We start from the raw sequence: 19,132 nt of genomic DNA on the forward strand, positions 1-19,132 counted from the left end.
CAGACCAAGTCCTATCGAATGTTTCATGACGATGGCATGAAATCCTTCTTCCGCCGACTCACCTTCACACCAGATGGTTCTTTGCTTCTTACTCCAGGTAAGCTGTTCTCCAACGCTTGTTCATGCTTTGTAGAGTGATGGAAGAGTTTTTTTTTGAATTGTCAGGAGGCCAGTAGCTGTCCCTTGTTTTTCCAACCTCAACGCTTGGACCAAACAGAATAGACTTGCCAACCAATAAAAATTGCATTATAAATGGTTGTGATTGTTTGAAATTTGGCATTCTTGCATTTGTCCTGAAGTGTGTGTCATGAAAATCTGTGGTAACACAGCTCCTGTTTTCACCCACATGGAGGAACAGTTATTTCTAGCTTCCTCTGTTTTCCTCCCACAGTTCCAAAGACATGCTGGTTAGGTGCATTGGCTCCCACAGTGTACTCAAACAGGCACTGGGATGTAGCGACTAGAGGATTTTCACAGTAACTTCATTGCAGTGTTAATGTAAGCCTTACTTGTGATGCAAATTAATAAACTTTAAGTTTAGGCTATAATGGCTGTACGGTTACATTTAGGGAGAAAGAGAAAAGTAAGACAGGACAGTTATCTAATGATTCGTGTTGTAGACTGTACGTTTGTGAATTTTAGATGATGACAGTTAAAACTAGCCCAGAGACTCTCACCGCTTAAATACCTTGCCTGATGAAGGAGCTTGTGATTCCAAATGAACCTGTTGGACTTTAACCTGGTGTTGTGTGACTTCCTACTGTGCCTACCCAGTCCAACTCCACATCATTTTCACCACTTAGTTATGAAGGTTCCTCATCTGGACATGGTACGGAAGAGCTGTTTTGTGGATTTTATCTCCTTTGGGAGAGAAGGAAAGAAACTTGGGTACAACAGGAGAAAGGAAAAATGAGTTTAGGCTGAAGGGAATCTGTAGTGAGTGTCACACTGATTCTGCTTGTTGGACTTATGCTCTGTTCAGCCTTTGACTGATTTTCCAACTGTGCAGAATAGGAACTACAAGTTGCTGGTACGTCATCCTGCAGTCATTCATTGTGGATGTCAGGATAGGACAGAGTTATTTTTAAATAATAACTGAATAGTGCAGAGTGCTGAGTCACCAATAGCTTCCATTGGCAGAACGGAACATTAAAGAAAAACAACTTTAAATCATAACACTGTTTTATTTAAAATGTCACACACACAATTTTCAGCAAGCAACATTCAGCAACTTATTGAACTTTCGGGAGGTCAGCTGCCATGACATGATCTCCTGTAAAACTGTAGTCTCACCCAGTACTGACGTACACACCCAGAATTCCCCACAGCCTGGTGTCTCAGTCACATGACAGCCATGACGCACTTTTCCCACATGGAAGGTCGGCAGCTGATGCTGCAAAACTTACACTCACCAGCAGGTGGTAGCACTCTTCCCTTAACTTTGTCAAGGCCAATGTTAACGCTGAGTGCCACGAAACAAGATTTGTGATTGATGGTTCTACGGTAACAGGTACAGCCCAAGCACCGTCAAGGAGTGGAATCACAATGGTTCAGTGAATGAGGCTATATTTCCTCTTGGGGGATCGGGGTGAAGTCTTTGAGAAAGGCGGTGACTGTGGGTGAAGACACTAGCAGTTTAGAAACCACCTGGAGAGTATGAAAATGAGACAGCTCGATAGACAGCTTTGAATCAGCGTCTGGTCAAAGGACAGAAGCGATTGTCAGCGGAACGAAGACCAGGAGTAGAGCGGGGGACAATCTGACAAACACAAGCCAACCTGCTTTACGGGCGGCAGAGTGGTTAGCACTGCTGCCTCATAGCACCAGGGACCTGGGCGACTGACTGTGTGGAGTTGCACATCCTCCCAGTGTCTATGTGGGTTTCCTCCAGGTTCTCTGGTTTCCTCCCACACAGACCAAAGAAGTGCACGTTAGGTGGATTGGCCATAACTAAATTGCCCCATAGTGCCCCAAGATTTGTTAGTAAGGATTAGCATGGTAAAAATGTGGGTTACGGAAACTTGCCTGGGTTAGGATCCTCTGTCAGAGATTCATTGCAGACTTCATGGGCCAAATGGCCTCCTGCACTGTAGGGATTCTATTCTATGATTCTATTCTATTTCGTAAGTGACCACAGTTTATTTGAACAGGGGATACTCAGATTTTAAAAATTGATTGCTGATAAATATTATTACTGTAAGTTAAGGGGGTGAGAATTCAAGGGAATACCTGCATGGATGTGGAATTAGCTCTGACGAAGGGTCATCCAGACTTGAAACGTTGGCTGCATTCTCTCTCCACAGATGCTGTCAGACCTTCTGAGTTTTTCCAGCGTTTTCTGTTTTAGTGTGTGTGGGGAATTGGCTGATTTGCAAAGGGGCTGGTATCAGAAGGGGGAGATACCGAGTGCAGTGTTCAAGACTTAGTGCTGAGTTTTCTCTCACTCCCGCCAACTGTTCCTTATGAGTAACACTGAATTAGATTTTGGAGCCCAGTGTAAACCAGTCAAGTTCACGTGATGAGAGTGGCATTAAGAGGATGAAGCAGCCAGCAAACCTAGAAAGAAATCTAGCACAGTGATGGATCAAAGTTAGAACTGTTGGATTGAATTTTAGATGCCCCTTGAAGGGCAGGTTTCTGGTGGGGGCAGGGTGTAAACTGGGATGAGCGCTCACCACCTTTCCGCTCGGAGTTCATCCCTATAATACTGGGGGGGGGGGGGTGGTGTGTGTGCAGGCATCACAATCAGCAGTCCATCCATCCAACACATATAAATGATCAGTTACTGGTCAATTAGACTTGTTATCAAGTCCATGGACCCTAGTAATATGCTGCCCAAATCATAATAAGTTTGGTGACGGTGGAACAGAAAACCCAATTTTTTAGCTAAAAAGGTTAAAGGGCCAGGATGGAGTCAAGGAATGTCGCTATCCGTTTCCGCTCAGCGATTCAGCCAAGTTCCGCACGCACGAGGACTGCCTCAACCGGGATCTTGGGTTCATGTCTCACTATCTGTAACCCCCACAACTTACCTGGGCTTGCAACATCTCACTAACTGTCCTGGTTGGAGACCATTCTCATGTTTTTAACCTGTGCTTAACCCTCTCTCCACTCGCATTGTCTGCACCTGTAAAGACTTAATTACCTGTTAAGATTCTCATTCCAACCATTATCTTGTGTCTATATATGCCCTGTTTGTGAAACAAATCCTGCACTCACCTGATGGAGTGGCACTCCAAAAGCGCATGCTACGTTGGACTTTAACTTGGTGTTGTGAGACTACTTCCTGCGCCTACCCTAGTCCAACACAGGCAACTCCACATCAAGTTCCAAGACTTCACTGTACATGGCTGCATGAGACCGTCCATCAAACCAAAGCAACACAGACCAAAACTCAGCGGCACATCATTCATCTTGACTACGTCCATGGACTATTCCTGCTCGAACACACCAGGGGAAGCACAGTCTGGTGCTCTGCAGGAGAAACATGCGAGAGTTGTGCCCCTTCAGTCAGTTGTCTCACCTCACATGACGAGGATAAACATTCTGCGGAATTGTGTGAAAACACTGCTGAAGGCAACTCTTCCATGAGCAAAGTTGAGCCTGTGTGTGTGTGTGTGTGGTGGGCAGGTTCCTACAAACTTATGTCAAAAACGGTGTGTGCTGTCCCTCCGACATAGCTGTCGATAAACTGACAGAGGAAAGAGGAGGTTTGATGGAGGCCTGCCTTCAGAAATGCATGGTGAAATATGCCTGATGAGGCAGCTATCTGTGCGGAAATCGACAGCATCGGGTGGATAGATTGATCAAAGAAAGGAGTTTTTATTGATTGTTACTTGCAGCACTTAAACTGGTTATTCATGTTTTAATGAAGTATTACCTTTTCACATGAAGGTGGGAATGGTTTATTGTGTAGGTGACAATGTTTTGTATTAAGGAGGGAAAACAAATTCCAATGCTCTGTACGGACCGCAACCCAACTATCAAAATCCAAAGTCTTGCGCATATCACAGACCTTGTCGCTGCTCTTGAGAAGTCAGCCAGGTTATCTAAAAATGTTTGCACTGCCAAGTATTTGAATTCTGCTGATGCAGAGCTTGGCTCCAGAGTATAAAGAAGACACACCATCCAGGAGAAGGACCCTCTCCAAGGACGGTGCTGGAATGTCAGTGTTCCTTTGTTTCAGTGCCAATATCTGGCCTTTTGTGGGAATAGAACGTGCATTTGGTCTGAGCACAAAAAACAGCTGAAAATTAAGTGGCTGAGTGTTTAAATAGAGGTAAATGCAATTTACAAATAACTATTTGATTATAGTGATGGTTAATGCTTGATTGTGATAATAGTGAAATGATTTTTTAAATCTAAGAATAATTGCTTTTACACTTCCTCACACACAAATATATTTAGAATAACCAGGGATGCACATCAGAAATGTGTTTCATATACCCTAAAATTCTAGCAATGTCAGGTAAAGTGCGGATTAGCTGCAGAGTCTAAAACTGCTTCTACTCTGTCCGTACGTTACGCCATAACTCTCAGCCTGGAGTTCAGAAGGGGGCCATTTAACTCTGATTTCCCGAGTTGGAGTGTTGAATTTTTCCTGTATGTCTGGAAAGCGATTTGAGCTGAAAGAACCACCTTCTGCCCCAACTTTCTGTTCTATCCAGAGCCTGAGACCTGTATGTTTTTCAATCCGCAAGTTTGGTCTGTTTCAGTTTGGCAGGATGTAGCTGTGTTCGTATCTGCTGTTGTCCCAAAAGTCTAGTGCCTCTGGAGCTTTAACTTTGGACCATAAAAATATTCTGTTCATGTGGGACTGTAACTCCCTCAGCATGTCTCCATGATGTGCTTTGTATGTATTTATGTATGGATATAATATTATTTATGTATGGATACAACTGTCCCAAGGGTGAAATGTCTGCAATGGAATAAATATTTAAACAACAGCGATCTAATCAGCTGTTTTATTAAGTAATGCCACTGTATTTAAAATTACAAAGAATTTGACGCCTCTTTGGAAGGATAACAATGATGGCATGGTGGCACAGTGGTTAGCACTGTTGCCTCAGAGCGCCAGGGACTAGGGTTCGATTCCTGACTTGGGTCAGTGTCTATGTGGAGTTTGCACGTTCTCCCCCTGTCTGCGTAGGTTTCCTCCTGGGTGCTCTGGTTTCCTCCCACAGTCCGAAAGACATGCTGGTTAGGTGCATTGACCCGAACAGGCGCCAGTGTGGTGACTGGGAGAATTTCACAGTAACTTCGTTGCCTTGTTACTGTAAGCCTAAACCTTTTACTTAGAAGTGAGAGGATTATTTATTAAATATTTAGGTGAGAGGAGGATGAAAAGTGCTGCAGCTTGATCCTTTTTGTGGTGAGTTTACTTATCAAGAAATCGGTTTTGTTGAATTTATTTTCTGTAGTTGTGTCTATGAATTTTCTTCCTCCTGTACTTCAGGATTTTAAAGCACAATGGGAAGTTTGTGCATGTTTTTCAGTTCACAAGAATGATTTGGGAACAAATCTGTTCAGGAGGCACTTGTGATTATTGTTTGAGTTGACTGTTGAAGTAGAAACTGAAAATGCTGGAAATACACAGACTGTTTAGGATTGAGATGAGGACAAATTTCTTCACCCAGAGAATGGTCAGCCTGTGGAATTCGCTACCACAGAAGGTAGTTGAGTCCAAAACATTGAATATTTTTCTCTTTGTGATTTTTATAAATGACCTGGATGAGGAAGTGGAGGGATGGGTTGGTAAGTTTGCTGATGACACAAAGATTGGAGGTGTTGTGGATAGTGTGGAGGGATGTCAGAAGTTACAGTGAGACATTGATAGGATGCAAGACTGGGCAGAGAAATGGCAGATGGACTTCAACCCAGAGAAGTGTGTGATGATTCATTTGGGCAGGTCAAATAGGGCAGGTCTATAATATTAAGGGTAAGACTCTTGACGGTGTGGAAGCTCAGAAGGATCTTGGGGTCCAGGTTCATAGGATGCTCAAAGCAGCTTCTCAGGGTAGAGGCTGTGGTAAGAAGGCGTATGGTGTACTGGCATTAATCAATCGAGGAATTGAGTTTAGGAGTCGGGAGATGGTGCTGCAGCTGTATAAGACCCTAGTCAGACCCCACTTGGAGTACTGTGCTCAGTTCTGGTTGCCTCATTACAGAAAGGATGTGGAAGCTATTGAAAGGGTGCAGAGGAGATTTACAAGGATGTTGCTTGGATTGGGTGGCATGCCTTATAAGGATAGGATGAGGGAGCTCAGTCCTTTTTCCTTGGAGAGATGCAGGATGAGGGGTGTCCTGATAGAGGTATAGATCGAGTGGGTTTTCAGAGGCTTTTTTCCAGGGCTGAAATGGTTGCCACAAGAGTTTAGGGTGCTGGGGAGTAGGCACAAAGGAGATGTCGGAGTAACTTTTTCACCCAGAGGGTGGTGGGTGCATGGAATCGGCTGCCGGCAGCGGTGATGGAGGCAGATTCAATAGGGCCTTTTAAGAGACTTTTGGATAAGTACGTGGAACTTAGTAAGAGAGAGGGTTATAGGTATGCCTAGTAGGTAGGGACATGTTCGGCGCAACTTGTGGGCCAATGGCCTGTTTGTGCTGTAGTTCTTCTATGTTTCTATGAAATAGTTAGATATAGCAGTTGAGGCGAAGGGGCCTAAAAGATTTGGGTGGGGAGTCAGGATCAGGATATTCAGTTGAATGATCAGCTATGATCACAATGAATGGCGGGAGCAGGCTCAAAGGGCTGAACGGCCTCCTGCTCCTATTTTCTGTATGTAAAAATTGGTTTAGGTCTTCTGGAGAAACCTAGTTCTGACGAATTGACCTATCTGAAAAGTTTGCTCCGCTGGCTTCCGGACACTGGAGAGCTGCGCGTCTTTCCAATATTCTCTGTTCACTTTTTGTGTTTGGTTTTATCCTGTGGTTAATTAATGTTCTGCTGCTTCTTTCAGCTGGTTGCGTTGAAGCTGGAGAGAATGTTACCAACACGACGTTCGTATTCTCCAGAAAAAACCTGAAAAGGTAGGAACTCTTTTTATTATTGCAGTGTTGCTCACTTCCTTGAGAATTGTGAGGTAACTTCACCGATGTGTCTCTTTTATTCAAAGGCCGATAGCTCATCTGCCTTGTCCTGCTAAAGCAACCCTGGCTGTTCGCTGCTGCCCGCTATTTTTTGAGCTAAGGCAACAGAAAGTAGAAGGTGAGTTGGATAACGCAATGTAAGCAGCAGTTGACAGTATCTGAGCCTGTGTAACAATTGTTGGGGATAATTGAGTCTATTTTTTTTCTCTATTACCCCTGCCTCAACAATTCTCTGTCCTGTTGTGAGGTCTGTAATTTGTGCCATCGGATGATCTGATCTGTGCCGCGAACCCTCTAACACATTGGTTGTCTCATCATTTCATCTGTAAGTCTAGACACAGGGCATTGCCAGACTATTCAGTTGATAAGAACTGCGATCATGTACCAGCTGACTTAAGAACAGCTTCTTCCCTGCAGCCTTTGAATTGACCTACTTTATATTAAGTTGATCTTTTTCTACACCCTAGCTATGTCTGTAACACTATATTCTGCACCCGCTCCTCTCCTTCTCCCTTAAGTATTTAGTGAACTGTATGCAGTGTCTGTATAGCATGCGAGAGACAGTCCTTTTCACTGTTTACTAATACATGTAACAATAAATCAAAACTTTGGAATTGGCATAATCATCAAAGGCCCTAAGGAAGTTGTTAAGCCCATTACATTAATTCCTCATCAAGAAGCACATGGGGTCTTCTGCCTGGTCCTTGCCCAGGAGCTAATTGTACCAATGGTATCATTCATTGTGGTCATTGCTGATTGGGCACTTCCATGCCTTTTACATCCACAACCCCCATACCACTCCAGTTTATTGTTAATCAGAAATCTAGCTGAGATCGTTGATTCGATTTATTATTGTCACGTGTTGGGATGCAGTGAAAAGTATTATTTTCTTGCGCTCTATACAAACAAAATAGAGTACATAGGGGAGAAGGAAAGGAGATGGTGTAGACTGTGGTGTTACAGTCATAGCTAGGGTGCAGAGAAAGATCAACTTGATATGTTTTTTTTGTTTTTGTTTCAGCTTAATATGAGGTAGGTCCATTCAAAGGCCTGATAGCAGCAGGGAAGAAGCTGTTCTTGAGTTGGTTGGTACGTGATCTCAGATGTTTGTATCTTTTCCCAAGGGAAGGAGGCGGAAGAGAGAATGTCCGAGGTGCGTGGGGTCCTTGATTATGCTGCCTGCTTTTCTGAGGCAGCAGAAAGTGTAGATGGAGATTGTCTGAGATTAATAAAAATTGCCACCGCGGAATAAAACAGTTTCCATGGCTGTTTAATGTCTGCCTCTTGGGAAAGGACACAATTGAATCAGTGTTCTCTGTGGTTAAGTAGTTTGTTGATGCTGCCAAAGCTCTCACGTGAGCAACGATCATTTGGCCTATGTGCCGGAGAATGCCTTGAGCCTGTCCAACCCAGCAAGTTGCCAACACCTTAAGAGTGGGAGAAAACCGGAGGCAAAGAGGACATCATTATATAATTATTCATTTAACATCAATGAACCCATTGCATGTAATTATTGTTGTCACAATAATATATACAGGAAGATAAGTACTAATTAGCCAGCAATGTGTTTTGGACAGAATGAAGTTTTTTTATTTATTAGTGTCACAAGTAGGCTTGCTTTAACCCTGCAATGAAGTTACGCTGAAAATCCCCTTGTTGTCACATTCTGGTGCCTATTCAAGTACATTGTAGGAGAATTTAGCAGGGCCATTGGGCCTTACCAGCATGTCTTTCTGACTATGGGAGGAAACTGGAGCACCTGGAGGAAACCCACAAAGACACGGGGAGAATGTGCAGATTCCACACAGACACTGACCCAAGCTGGGATTTGAACCCGAGTCGCACTAGCGCTGTGAGACAGTAGTACTAAACACTGCCACGCAAAGTAAAATAGTTTCTGGAGATTTCATGATAGATTAGAAGGAGATTTTTAAAATATTTTTGGTTCATCCCTTCATCAAAATTGATGCTAAACTTTAGGTGTGTGTTTTCAGTATTTTCTGCTTTTTATGTGAGGAGGTGAGTACTTGTTTTATTTATGCAAAGTAGTTTTTGAACCCAGTCTTTGCCTGTTGGAGTAATTGTTTGCCTTCCCTCCATCTCAGTTGCCACAGAATTATAACGCAAGTTTTTTTTGATGTTTAGATGAGTCACCTAAGAAAACAAACGTGTTCAAGTTGCCATATCGACTGGTGTTTGCAGTAGCTTCAGAAGATTCCATACTCTTGTACGATACACAACAAACAATCCCGTTTGGTTATATCTCAAACATCCATTATCACACCCTGAGTGATATAACATGGTATGGAAAGGTTTACAATGGAATTGCACAGAATTATTCATTTTTTTGTATTTTTTCTGAATCCAAGCTTCAGGAGATGACATGATGTGATTTGCATTAGTCGGGAGTTTAAAATCATTTAATCTTTTCTGTTCCTAATTCCAAACCTTTCCACCTCACCATTAGCGCATTTTAGAATTTGGATAGGTTTCTGGCGTCATCAGGCTTCTTGACCAGCTGTCCATCATTCTCCTTATCTATATTTAACTGCAGCATCATATACCTCTGTAAGACCTGTACATAATATCTATTTTAAATACCTGACCCTCGTTCTTAAAGTTAGTTTATTTTATTAGTGTCACAATTAGGCTTATATTAACACTGCAGTGAAGTTGCTGTGAAAATCCCCTAGTTGCCACACTCCAACACTTGTTCGGGTACACTGAGCGAGAATTTAGCATGGCCAATACACCTAACCACGTCTTTCAGATTTTGGGAGGAAACTGGAGCACCCGGAGGAACTTCACGCAGATTTGGGGAGAACGGGTAGGTTCTGCACAAACTGTGACCCAAGCCAGGAATTGAACCTGGGTCCCTGATGCTGTGAGGCAACAGTGCTAACCACTGTGCCACTATGCCACCCAGGTGTAAACCTGTCTCTGCCTCTTTGTAGCTTAGTGGTATAATATGTATTGATGGTTTTCGCAAGCTTGAACCTGTGCCCAGTGCCCTGCTGTCATGGCGTTTCTGAAAATGTTGCTTTGGTCATCTCTCTCCAAGATCTCCTCTTAAATATTACTTGGTGTTGTGAGAAGAGACGAGAGGACGTAGTCTGATGATGTTAACTGGTTAAACAATGAGTTGATTGTGTATTTCCTGAAATCGAGGTGAATTGTTTTTGCTATTTCTTTTACTCCTTTGCTGATTATTTTACCACCCAGAGATATTTAACATCATGAAACAATAAAGGAAACTTTTGTTTAAAAAATTAGTTGTTAGCACAATCAAAACCACGGTAGCATTGCTGCCTCACAGCGCTGGGAACCCGGGTTCAATTCTGGCCTCAGGTGATTGTATGGAATTTGCACATTCTCCCCATGTCTGTGTGGGTTACCTCCGGGTGCTCTGGTTTCATCCCACAGTCCAAAGAAATGTAGGTTAGTTTGATTGGCCATGCTTAATTGCCCCTTAGTATTGGAGATTAGAAGGATAAATGCATGGGATTATTGGGGATAGGATCTAGGTGGGATTGTTGGTGCAGACTTGATGGGCTGAATGGCCTCCTGCACTGTAGGGATGCTATGATTTTGGAATATAGTGTATACCTGTCAGAAATGTTTATAAGATCTTTTTCAGAGTCATTGCTTAAAATTATATTTGGCTTGGAAGCAATCCAAGTTTGAATATTTTCCCCACCCACCCCTTGATTTACTAGCATTTCATCTTCCAACCCACTTCAGGCAGGGTGCTCATCCTTCATTCTATAGATGCTATAGAGTCATGGGCTGCTATTTTACCATCTTGCTCAGGTGAGGCTTGTAAAATCCTGCTCGAGGCCAACAGAGAATCCCATTCTGCGTGTTGCGCCCGCCCTGGCGGTAAAATCCCCACCGTGGAGACGTAAAATGCAGAAAAGGTCCTTTGGCCCATTTCCGGGCTTCTGTCACTGAATGTCCAATTTATTGATCCTGGATGACTTATCCTTAGATTTTTAGTTACCTAGCTTCCATCCATAAGGGATATCAGCCTGTGAAGGTGCAGCCAGGTTTAGAAAGGAGCCACATTGTACTGTGGTGAGTGCAAGCCCTAGTTACTACCCGGTTAGCACACCAACTTAACCCACCCGCAGCCCGGGCCACCTGTGGGATCCTGCGTCCTGTGAGTTTACTGGGAAGCTTAAAGATTAATCTTTTAGATCAATTGATCTTAAAATTAACTCTTAAATAGTTCATTTGTCCAGGGATGTTCGTACAAACGTTTTTTTATTTAGCTGAAAGTTGAATATCTTTTGGGGGCAGGGTGGGGAAGGGGAGAATAGAGTTCATGGGAAATTTTTTGTTTGAACCTCTGCAGTTCTGGTGTCTTTCAACTCAGACGCTTGCTGTTTTTCTCCCCTTAGGTGAATTGTACACATCTTAACTGGACTGTTTTGGAGGATGGTTGTTGAAAATCATTTGCTGATGTGTGTCATTCAAATCCTTTTAAATAGGTCAAGAGATGGCACTTTCCTCACTATCTCGTCCACCGATGGGTACTGTTCCTTTGTCACGTTTGAGAAAGATGAGTTGGGTATCCCTTTGAAAGAGAAGCCGGTGCTCCCCATGCAGGTCCCCGGCGTCTCGGAGAAAAGACTGAAGAAGGGTCAAGCAAACCGGACCCCAAAGCAGACAGAGTGCAGCACTCACGTCAGGAACGTGGACCAACAGGACTCTGTCATCCCTACCCAGCTGAAAATGACCAGCGCAGCAGCAGTCCCTGCTACCGAGAGCCCCAGTACACCCCTTACGACCAAAGCCTCACCAACCTTGTTGGACGCGGCGTCTCACCACACTGCTGCTCGCAAAACCTCTCAACCCCGGAGGATCACACTGAGTACCTTGGAGGCATGGAGCAAACCCAGCAACACCCCGGTGCCCAGGTAACGTAGATCAATCGACAAGCCATCGATCGCGGCATTCTCCTTGCGGTTACTTCTCTTGGCTTTATTTTTAACTCCCCTGTTGGTGTTAACTGCTCGAAGGGGCGGTGTTGCAGCAAAGCCAGGCACTTCAATGTGAGTCCACTGTGTGGCTCATTTATATATGCTTCATGAGAGGTGCTGTTAGAATGATATTTGAAGAACTTAGATTTCAATCCTCCTTCCTATAGTCCAAGAGGGTGAACTTACTGAAAACGTACAGGAATAAATAAATATACGATCAGATCTATTTAAATTTAGTTCCACCATTTTGTGTCAAGGGCCATCAGCAGCAGCAGAATCGTATACAGCCACAACCTGTAACCTCATGGCCTGGCATATCTCCCACTCTACCATTATCATGAAGCCAAGATATCCACCCTGCTTCAGTGAAGAATGCAGGAGCCAGCACCTGGCATGCCTAACAATGAGATGTCGATCTAGTGAAGCAGAGTCACAAGTCTACTTAAAAAAAAATACAAAAATATATACTCTCTTACAATGAGAAGCAATGAGGATAAGAGGAGGAGGATTGGGCAAGAGGAGCAAGTGCAGCAAAGAAGGTCACAGGGTCTGGAGGAAGGAGGAGGACAGGCTGGGCACAGAGGGGGTGGGGGGAGCATCACAAGCTTGGAATCAGAGGAGGCTCAGAAGATAGGGAGTCCAATGTAAGTAGCATGCTACAGACATAGCTAAGCAACCCAATATCCTATGGGTCAGATCTAAGCTCTGCAGTCCTGCCACATTCTGTTGTGATACATAATTTAAAGAACTTCTGTTTAATGGAGGAGGAGGTTCCCTTGATGCTGGGGCATCCCAGCACATTAGTGCAAACAATAAGGTTGAAACCAGAAGTGCCGAATGGGTGATCCATCTCGGCATCCTGCTGAGGTCCCCAGCATCACAAACCAGCCTTTAAACAGTTTGATTCATTTCATTTGATATTAAAAAAAAACGGCTGAAGGCTCTGGATGCTGCAAAGGCTATGGGTTCTAATAATGTTCTGGCTATAGTACTGAAGACTTGTGCTCCAGGACTAGCTGTGCCCCAAACTAAACTGTTCCAGCACAGCAATGACACTGGCATCTAACTGGCAATGTGGAGAGGTGAGAGTATCTGCTCATGACAGACTGAGTGTGGCATCAGAGTCCTGGCAAAATTCAAGTTAGTGTAAATCAGGGGGAAACTCTTCACTGGTTAAGAGTCATATCTAGCATAAGTGAGACAGTTGCAGTTATTTGAGGTCACTCATCTCAATCCCAGGACATAGAATCATGGAATCTCTATAGTGCAGAAGACGGCCATTTGACCTGTCGAACCTGCACCAACAACAATCCCACCTAGGCCCTATCCCTGTAACGCCACATATTTACCCTGCTAGTCCCTTTAATCCTATGGGGCAATTTACTATGGCCAATCAACCTAACCTGCACACTGAAGTGTAGGAGGAAACCCCCACACACACCGAGAAAGTACAGACTCCAGACAGTCACATGAGGGTGGAATTTAACCTGCGTCTCTATAGCGCTGTGAGACAGCTGTGCTAACCAATGTGGAATGGAAAGGGTATACAGGGCACTTTGCGATTAGGACATGATGCTGGGATGTGAGCTAACGGACCATGGTCAGCTGAATATAGTATGAATGGCATAGTGGTGCTGTGAATTGCTTCCTGTTACTCCATTTCTGCCCTTTCTGTGCCCAGGGGTCACTGTGTCACAGTTCAAACCACATTGTTCCAATAAGTCATTCAGACTTGGAACTTTAACTCTGCTTCCCTCTCCACAGATGCTGCCAGACCTGCTGCATCTTTCCAGCATTTTGTTTTTGTTTCTGATTTCCACCAGCTGCAGTATTTTGCATTTATTTTAGTGGATTATATTAACATTTACACTGATTTGGATAGATTTAGTAGTCACATGGAAAAATGTGGGTTAGTTAGAAGAGTCAGCATCAATTTCTGGGATTAATTCTGGATTAGCTTCACATTGCTGATAAAGTGACAAAATTTAGTGGCCAGCCTACTGACTAGGTTAAAGTCAGAGAATAGAATTCAGTACAGGCAATAGCACCAGACAGGCAGCCTGTTTTTTGATTTTTGATTTGATTTATTATTTTTAAATGTATTAGTATACAGTGTAAAAGGTTGTTTTTTGTACTTTATACAGACAGAGTATATTGTTCATAGAGAAGAAAAGGAGAGACTGCAGAATGTAGTATTACAGTCATAGCTAGGGTATAGAGAAAGATCAACTTAGCGCAAGGTAAGCCTGACAGCAGCAGGGAAGAAACTGCTCAAGTCGGTTGGTACGTGACCTTAGACTTGTGTATCTTTTTCCTGACGGAAGAAGGTGGAAGAGAGTCTGTTTGAGGTGCGTAGGGTCCTTAATTATGCTGGCTACTTTTCCAAGAGTGGGAGGTGTAGACAGAGTCAGTGGATGGGAGGATGGTTTGCATGATGGATTGGGCTACATTCACGACCTTTTGTCATTCTTTGCAGTCTTGGGCAGAGCAGGAGCTGTACCAAGCTGTGATACAACCAGAAAGAATGTTTTCTATGGTACATTTGTAAAAGTTGATGAGAGCCATGGTGGACATGCCAAATTTCCTTAGTCTTCTGAGAAAGTAGAGGTGTTGGTGGGCTTTCTTAACCATAGTGTTGGCATGGGGAGTAGCAGGACAGGTTGCACTCTGTCATTTCACTTGAAATTGGTGAGAAAGGAAAATCGGGCAGATTGTGAAACAGATTCAATACGTGTTTGTCTGTTTTGTGTGACTTTCTTGGGATCAATTTCCTCTCATTTGCTTATAAGCAGCAATTGCTGCCTGTGAGCAGTAATGTTTCCTGGGCTTGTATCTACTGATCCTTGCATGGAAGCTGCAAAGAGGGGTGGTTTTGGTGCTGTAGCTATTGTGTGTATTTTGTGATGGATATCTTGGGCTTTTGTATTCCCGGTTACTTTCAGTAATGAGCTACCTGCTCCTCTTCTAGGCGAATCTCACTGACTCCTGTGAACCCAAGTTCCTCTCAAGTGGCATCTACATCACCTGTAACCCAAGCAGAAAAAACAACGCACGGTACGTAGTCATTCCAGCTAACCATCAACTAACTGAACTTGAAGCATGGCCTTTATTGGTTAAACTTTAAATTTCAATTTTAAAAGTAGAAGCACGGATGAAGAAAGGCAGAGGTGGTGATAAGAGGCCAGTAGGTAAAGCTGTGTTTGTAAATAGCAATGGGGTAAGTTTTATGTATGAGGTCTACTTATAGATTAAAAAGAGACCATGAGGTAAATGGGAATAAACTAACTGGAACTGTTTATTAACACATTGTATCTCTAGCACTGTTAGCACAAGTCCCTTGGCAGAGCTTGTGTCCCAGGTCACAAGGTCTGTTCTTTTAAAGGGCCATGCCCCCAACAGACACAAGTTTCTGTTAGGCAGAGAGCCACTGAGCATGGAGTTGACACTTCATTAGTCTTGCTGTCTGAGGGCAGGTGGTGGATTGTGTTCAGTTTCTGATATCTTTCAAATCCCAAGTTATGTAACTTCTTTATTCACTTGTGATTTTTACAGTTGAAAAATAGCCAGTTTCACCAGTTGCTAACTTTGAGAGTCAGAAAGATTGGTGTTATTCATGACATGATGGTTGGTTTTTGGTGTATGACCTTTAGGGTAGATAGTTAATGCAGAAGGACAGGACAACAGAAATGTTTCAGTGATATTCTCAAAGTATCCCTGAAATGCTGAAACCTCCTCTCTGACCCTGCCTTGTAACCAAGCAAAATGGAGAAGGTACTTTTGGGAAGATGTCAAACACTTGAGAGACTTGGTTGGGGGTACAAACTGCTGGGAAAAAGAGGGTAAAATCTCTAAGTACCTCATCTGTAAGGAAAAGTTTATTTATTAGTCACAAGTAAGGCTTACAGTAACACTGCAATGATGTTTCCGTGAAATTCCTCTAGTCGCCACAGTCTGGTACCTGTTCGGGTCAATGCTCCTAACCTGCACGTCTTTCAGAATGTGGGAGGAAACTGCAGCACCCCGCGGAAACCACACAGACATAGGGAAAACGTGCAAGCTCCATACAGACATTGTCCCAAGCTGGGAATTGAACCGGGGTCCCTGGCGCTGTGAGGCAGCAGTGCTAACCACTGTGCCACCATGCTGCCCACATCTGTCTGCTCTGTGTGAGCCCGAGTCTTCAGATCACATATTCGACTTATCAGCCATCATACCGGAGTAGAAGTTAATAATCCTCGATCCTGAGAGACTGATTAAAAAGAGATAGTTCACGACAATAAGGGTGATGTCCAAGTGTAGAAACGGTAGAATTTTTTTCAGTGTTAAAATTGCACTTTTAAATAAAACACATCAGTTATTTTCAGTCCCAGGTTGGTGGTGCTGAACTGCTCTTAGCCAAGCCGGTGGTGGGACAGTAGCCATGAAAGGGAAAATGAATGAACCAGGATTGCTGCAGCAGACCCTTACGTGGTTCAGATGAGGATAGGATGGGCCTCGAGTTGAAATAGCTGCTGGCACCGAGGAGATACTAGCGTGCAGCATGATTTGCTTTATTATTGTCACATGTATTGGGATATTGTGAAAGGTATTGTTTCTTGTGCACTATACAGGCAAAATATACTGTTTATAGAGGACATAGGAAAGAGGGAAAGGATAGGGTGCAGAATGTAGAGTTACAGGTACATTTTGAAGGTGAGGAGAAAGATCAGCTTCATATATGGTAGATCCATTCGAAAGTCTGATGGCAGCAGAGAAGAAGCTGTTCTTGAGTTGGTTGGTACATGTTTTCAGTTTTTTGTATCATTTTCCCAACGGAAGGAGGTGGAAGAGAGAATGTCTGGGGTGTGTGGGGTCCTTGATTATGCCGGCTGCTTTTCCAAGGCAGCAGTCAGTGGATGGGAGGCTGCTTTGTGTGATAGACTGGGCTACATTCACAACCCTTTGTAGTTTTCTGCGTTCTGGTCGGAGCAGGAGCCATACCAAGCTGTGGTACAACCAGAAAGAATGCTTTCTATGGTGCATCTTAAAAATTAGCAAGAGTCGTAGCTGAAATACACAATTTTGTTAGTCTTCTGAGAAAGTAGAGATATTGATGAGCTTTCTTAACTATAGCGTCGAGGTTGAAGGGTCAGGACAGGTTGTAAATGAGCTGAATATCTAAAAACGTGAAGCTCTCGACCATTTCCACTCCATCACTGTTGATGGAAACAGGCCCTTCAGGCTGATGTCTGCTACTGAGAAAGAGTTGATGAGGAAAAGCTGTGGTACTGGGGGGAGAATTGGTGAAAGTTAATTGAATAATTAGATGTGGATGCCTTGCATGACCTGAACCCACCCAGGCATCCTTTAATCGCACACCTTCTTTGGTGAGATCCTTGGGCCTTTTCACAAGTTTAAAGTTGCTATGTAAATATATAACTCATTGCTAAAAGATTTTTTGAGCGTCGCTGGAAAGAACTGGATGTCTCTCCAAATAAAACAAGAATTCCCGCATAAATAAATATTATTCTTCGGCAAGGTTATCATTGAGGCCTCCACTCTGTTGCTTTGCTGGGAAAAGGTTCCATTGATGCGAGGTGTTCTCCAGTTGTTTGCTGAAATGGCTGTTATTCAAATGTTGACCTTGAATGAGGGTTGTCAAGCTATTCAACATGGTGAGGCGCTGCAACCATGCAGTTCAGTCTCCCTATCTTTGATGTTCACGTGCACGTGTTTTGTTGGTCAGAGCTATGCTTTATAAATTAAACGGAATGCTTTCAATGTTTTAGGGAGACCCTCTCCGTCCAGTGATACTTCATGCAAGTCACCCGCTGCTAAACGCTCCAGAATGGACGATAACCAGAGCTCAGACCCACAGATAACGTGAAGACAGATGATGACTGTGGGACGACAAGTGTGGAAACTGGCAACAAATGAACATGGCTCGTAACTTTTTTAACACCTGTACTTTTATAAAATTCTGCAATGTGGTTGGATTTGCTGCAATGCTTGGATATATATGCGAGCTGGAGATTGTGTTGCAAGGCATGTGAGGGACCTCTAATTTTGTTTCTTTTTGTTATCGGTTTTAAATATGTCATACCATCCCCTTGATGTTAGGCTCTTTCTAAATGTGAATAGTCCTATTTTAGTTAATCACTGTACAAAGTGTCAATTATGTCTTGAAATTAAAAGATTTTTCTGTTTATGTTGATAGAAATGTACGTTTTGATCCAGTTCCATACAAGATCTAACTTGTGTTTTCTGCCTTAATTGCATCTCCGAGATATCTTTCCTGTTGTACCTACACTTTGAAGTGTGGTTACTTCACAAAGTGCGCAGTAAGATCATACAAAAAGCAGTAAAGTGAAGGGCCAGTTAGCTTGCTTGGCAGTGTCAATTAATGGGTGAACTGGAAGATGAGCCATGTTTCCACTGATTAATACCTGCAATGCTGAGAGTTGTGTAAGTTTATTTATTAGTGTCATAAGTAGCCTTACATGAAGTTACTGTGGAAATCCCCTAGTCGCCACACTCCGGCGCCCGTTCGAGTACACTGAGGGAGAATTTAACATGGCCAGTGCACCCTAACCAGCACATTTTTGGACTGTGGGAGGAAACCGGACAGCCCGGAGGAAACCCACGCAGGCACGGAGAACGTGCAAACTCCGCACAAATATAACACATGGTGTTGTGAGGCAGCAGTGCTAACCATGTTCCACCATGCTGCCCACAGGTGGAGGGCAGTGACTTTGTCCCTTTTCCCTTCCCCAGTCTCACCAGCAAATTGTTCTCGGCCAGCTGCTACGTGGGTGGAGGAGCAGATTTGCATTACTTGACTCTTTATTTGGTGGTGTGGGTTAGGACAAGAGAACAAAAAAAATCATGTTAAAGTTGTGAACTACAGTAATGCTGAGCATTTTGAGGCATGCCGTAGTAACATTGCACAAAAGAGATCAGTAAGCACAGCAGTTTATAAGTATGGCATGCCACTTCTGCACACTGTCAATAACCCTATTTGGCCAGAATGGCAGAGCAAGATAATACATCTCGCGGCCCCTTCCTGAGGTCCTCTGCCGATT

The 19,132-nt window shown here is 43.5% G+C and overlaps 1 protein-coding gene across 1 annotated transcript in view; it reads left to right on the plus strand.

Annotated features, from left to right (window-relative positions):
* chaf1b (chromatin assembly factor 1, subunit B) overlaps nucleotides 1-18,246 on the plus strand; it is a 35,558-nt gene extending 17,312 nt beyond the window's left edge. The window contains exons 8-14 of the mRNA XM_080203247.1: nucleotides 4-97; nucleotides 6,960-7,029; nucleotides 7,116-7,207; nucleotides 9,235-9,391; nucleotides 11,580-12,008; nucleotides 15,040-15,125; nucleotides 17,840-18,246. Coding sequence (XP_080059373.1) covers nucleotides 4-97; nucleotides 6,960-7,029; nucleotides 7,116-7,207; nucleotides 9,235-9,391; nucleotides 11,580-12,008; nucleotides 15,040-15,125; nucleotides 17,840-17,937 — 1,026 coding nt within the window. The 3' untranslated portion in view covers nucleotides 17,938-18,246. The remainder of the gene's footprint in view (nucleotides 1-3; nucleotides 98-6,959; nucleotides 7,030-7,115; nucleotides 7,208-9,234; nucleotides 9,392-11,579; nucleotides 12,009-15,039; nucleotides 15,126-17,839) is intronic.
* The last annotated feature ends 886 nt before the right edge of the window (nucleotides 18,247-19,132 follow it).

This window comes from Carcharhinus amblyrhynchos, chromosome 15 (assembly GCF_965287045.1).
Source record: "Carcharhinus amblyrhynchos chromosome 15, sCarAmb.v2.hapA, whole genome shotgun sequence".
NCBI classification, from domain to species: domain Eukaryota; kingdom Metazoa; phylum Chordata; class Chondrichthyes; order Carcharhiniformes; family Carcharhinidae; genus Carcharhinus; species Carcharhinus amblyrhynchos.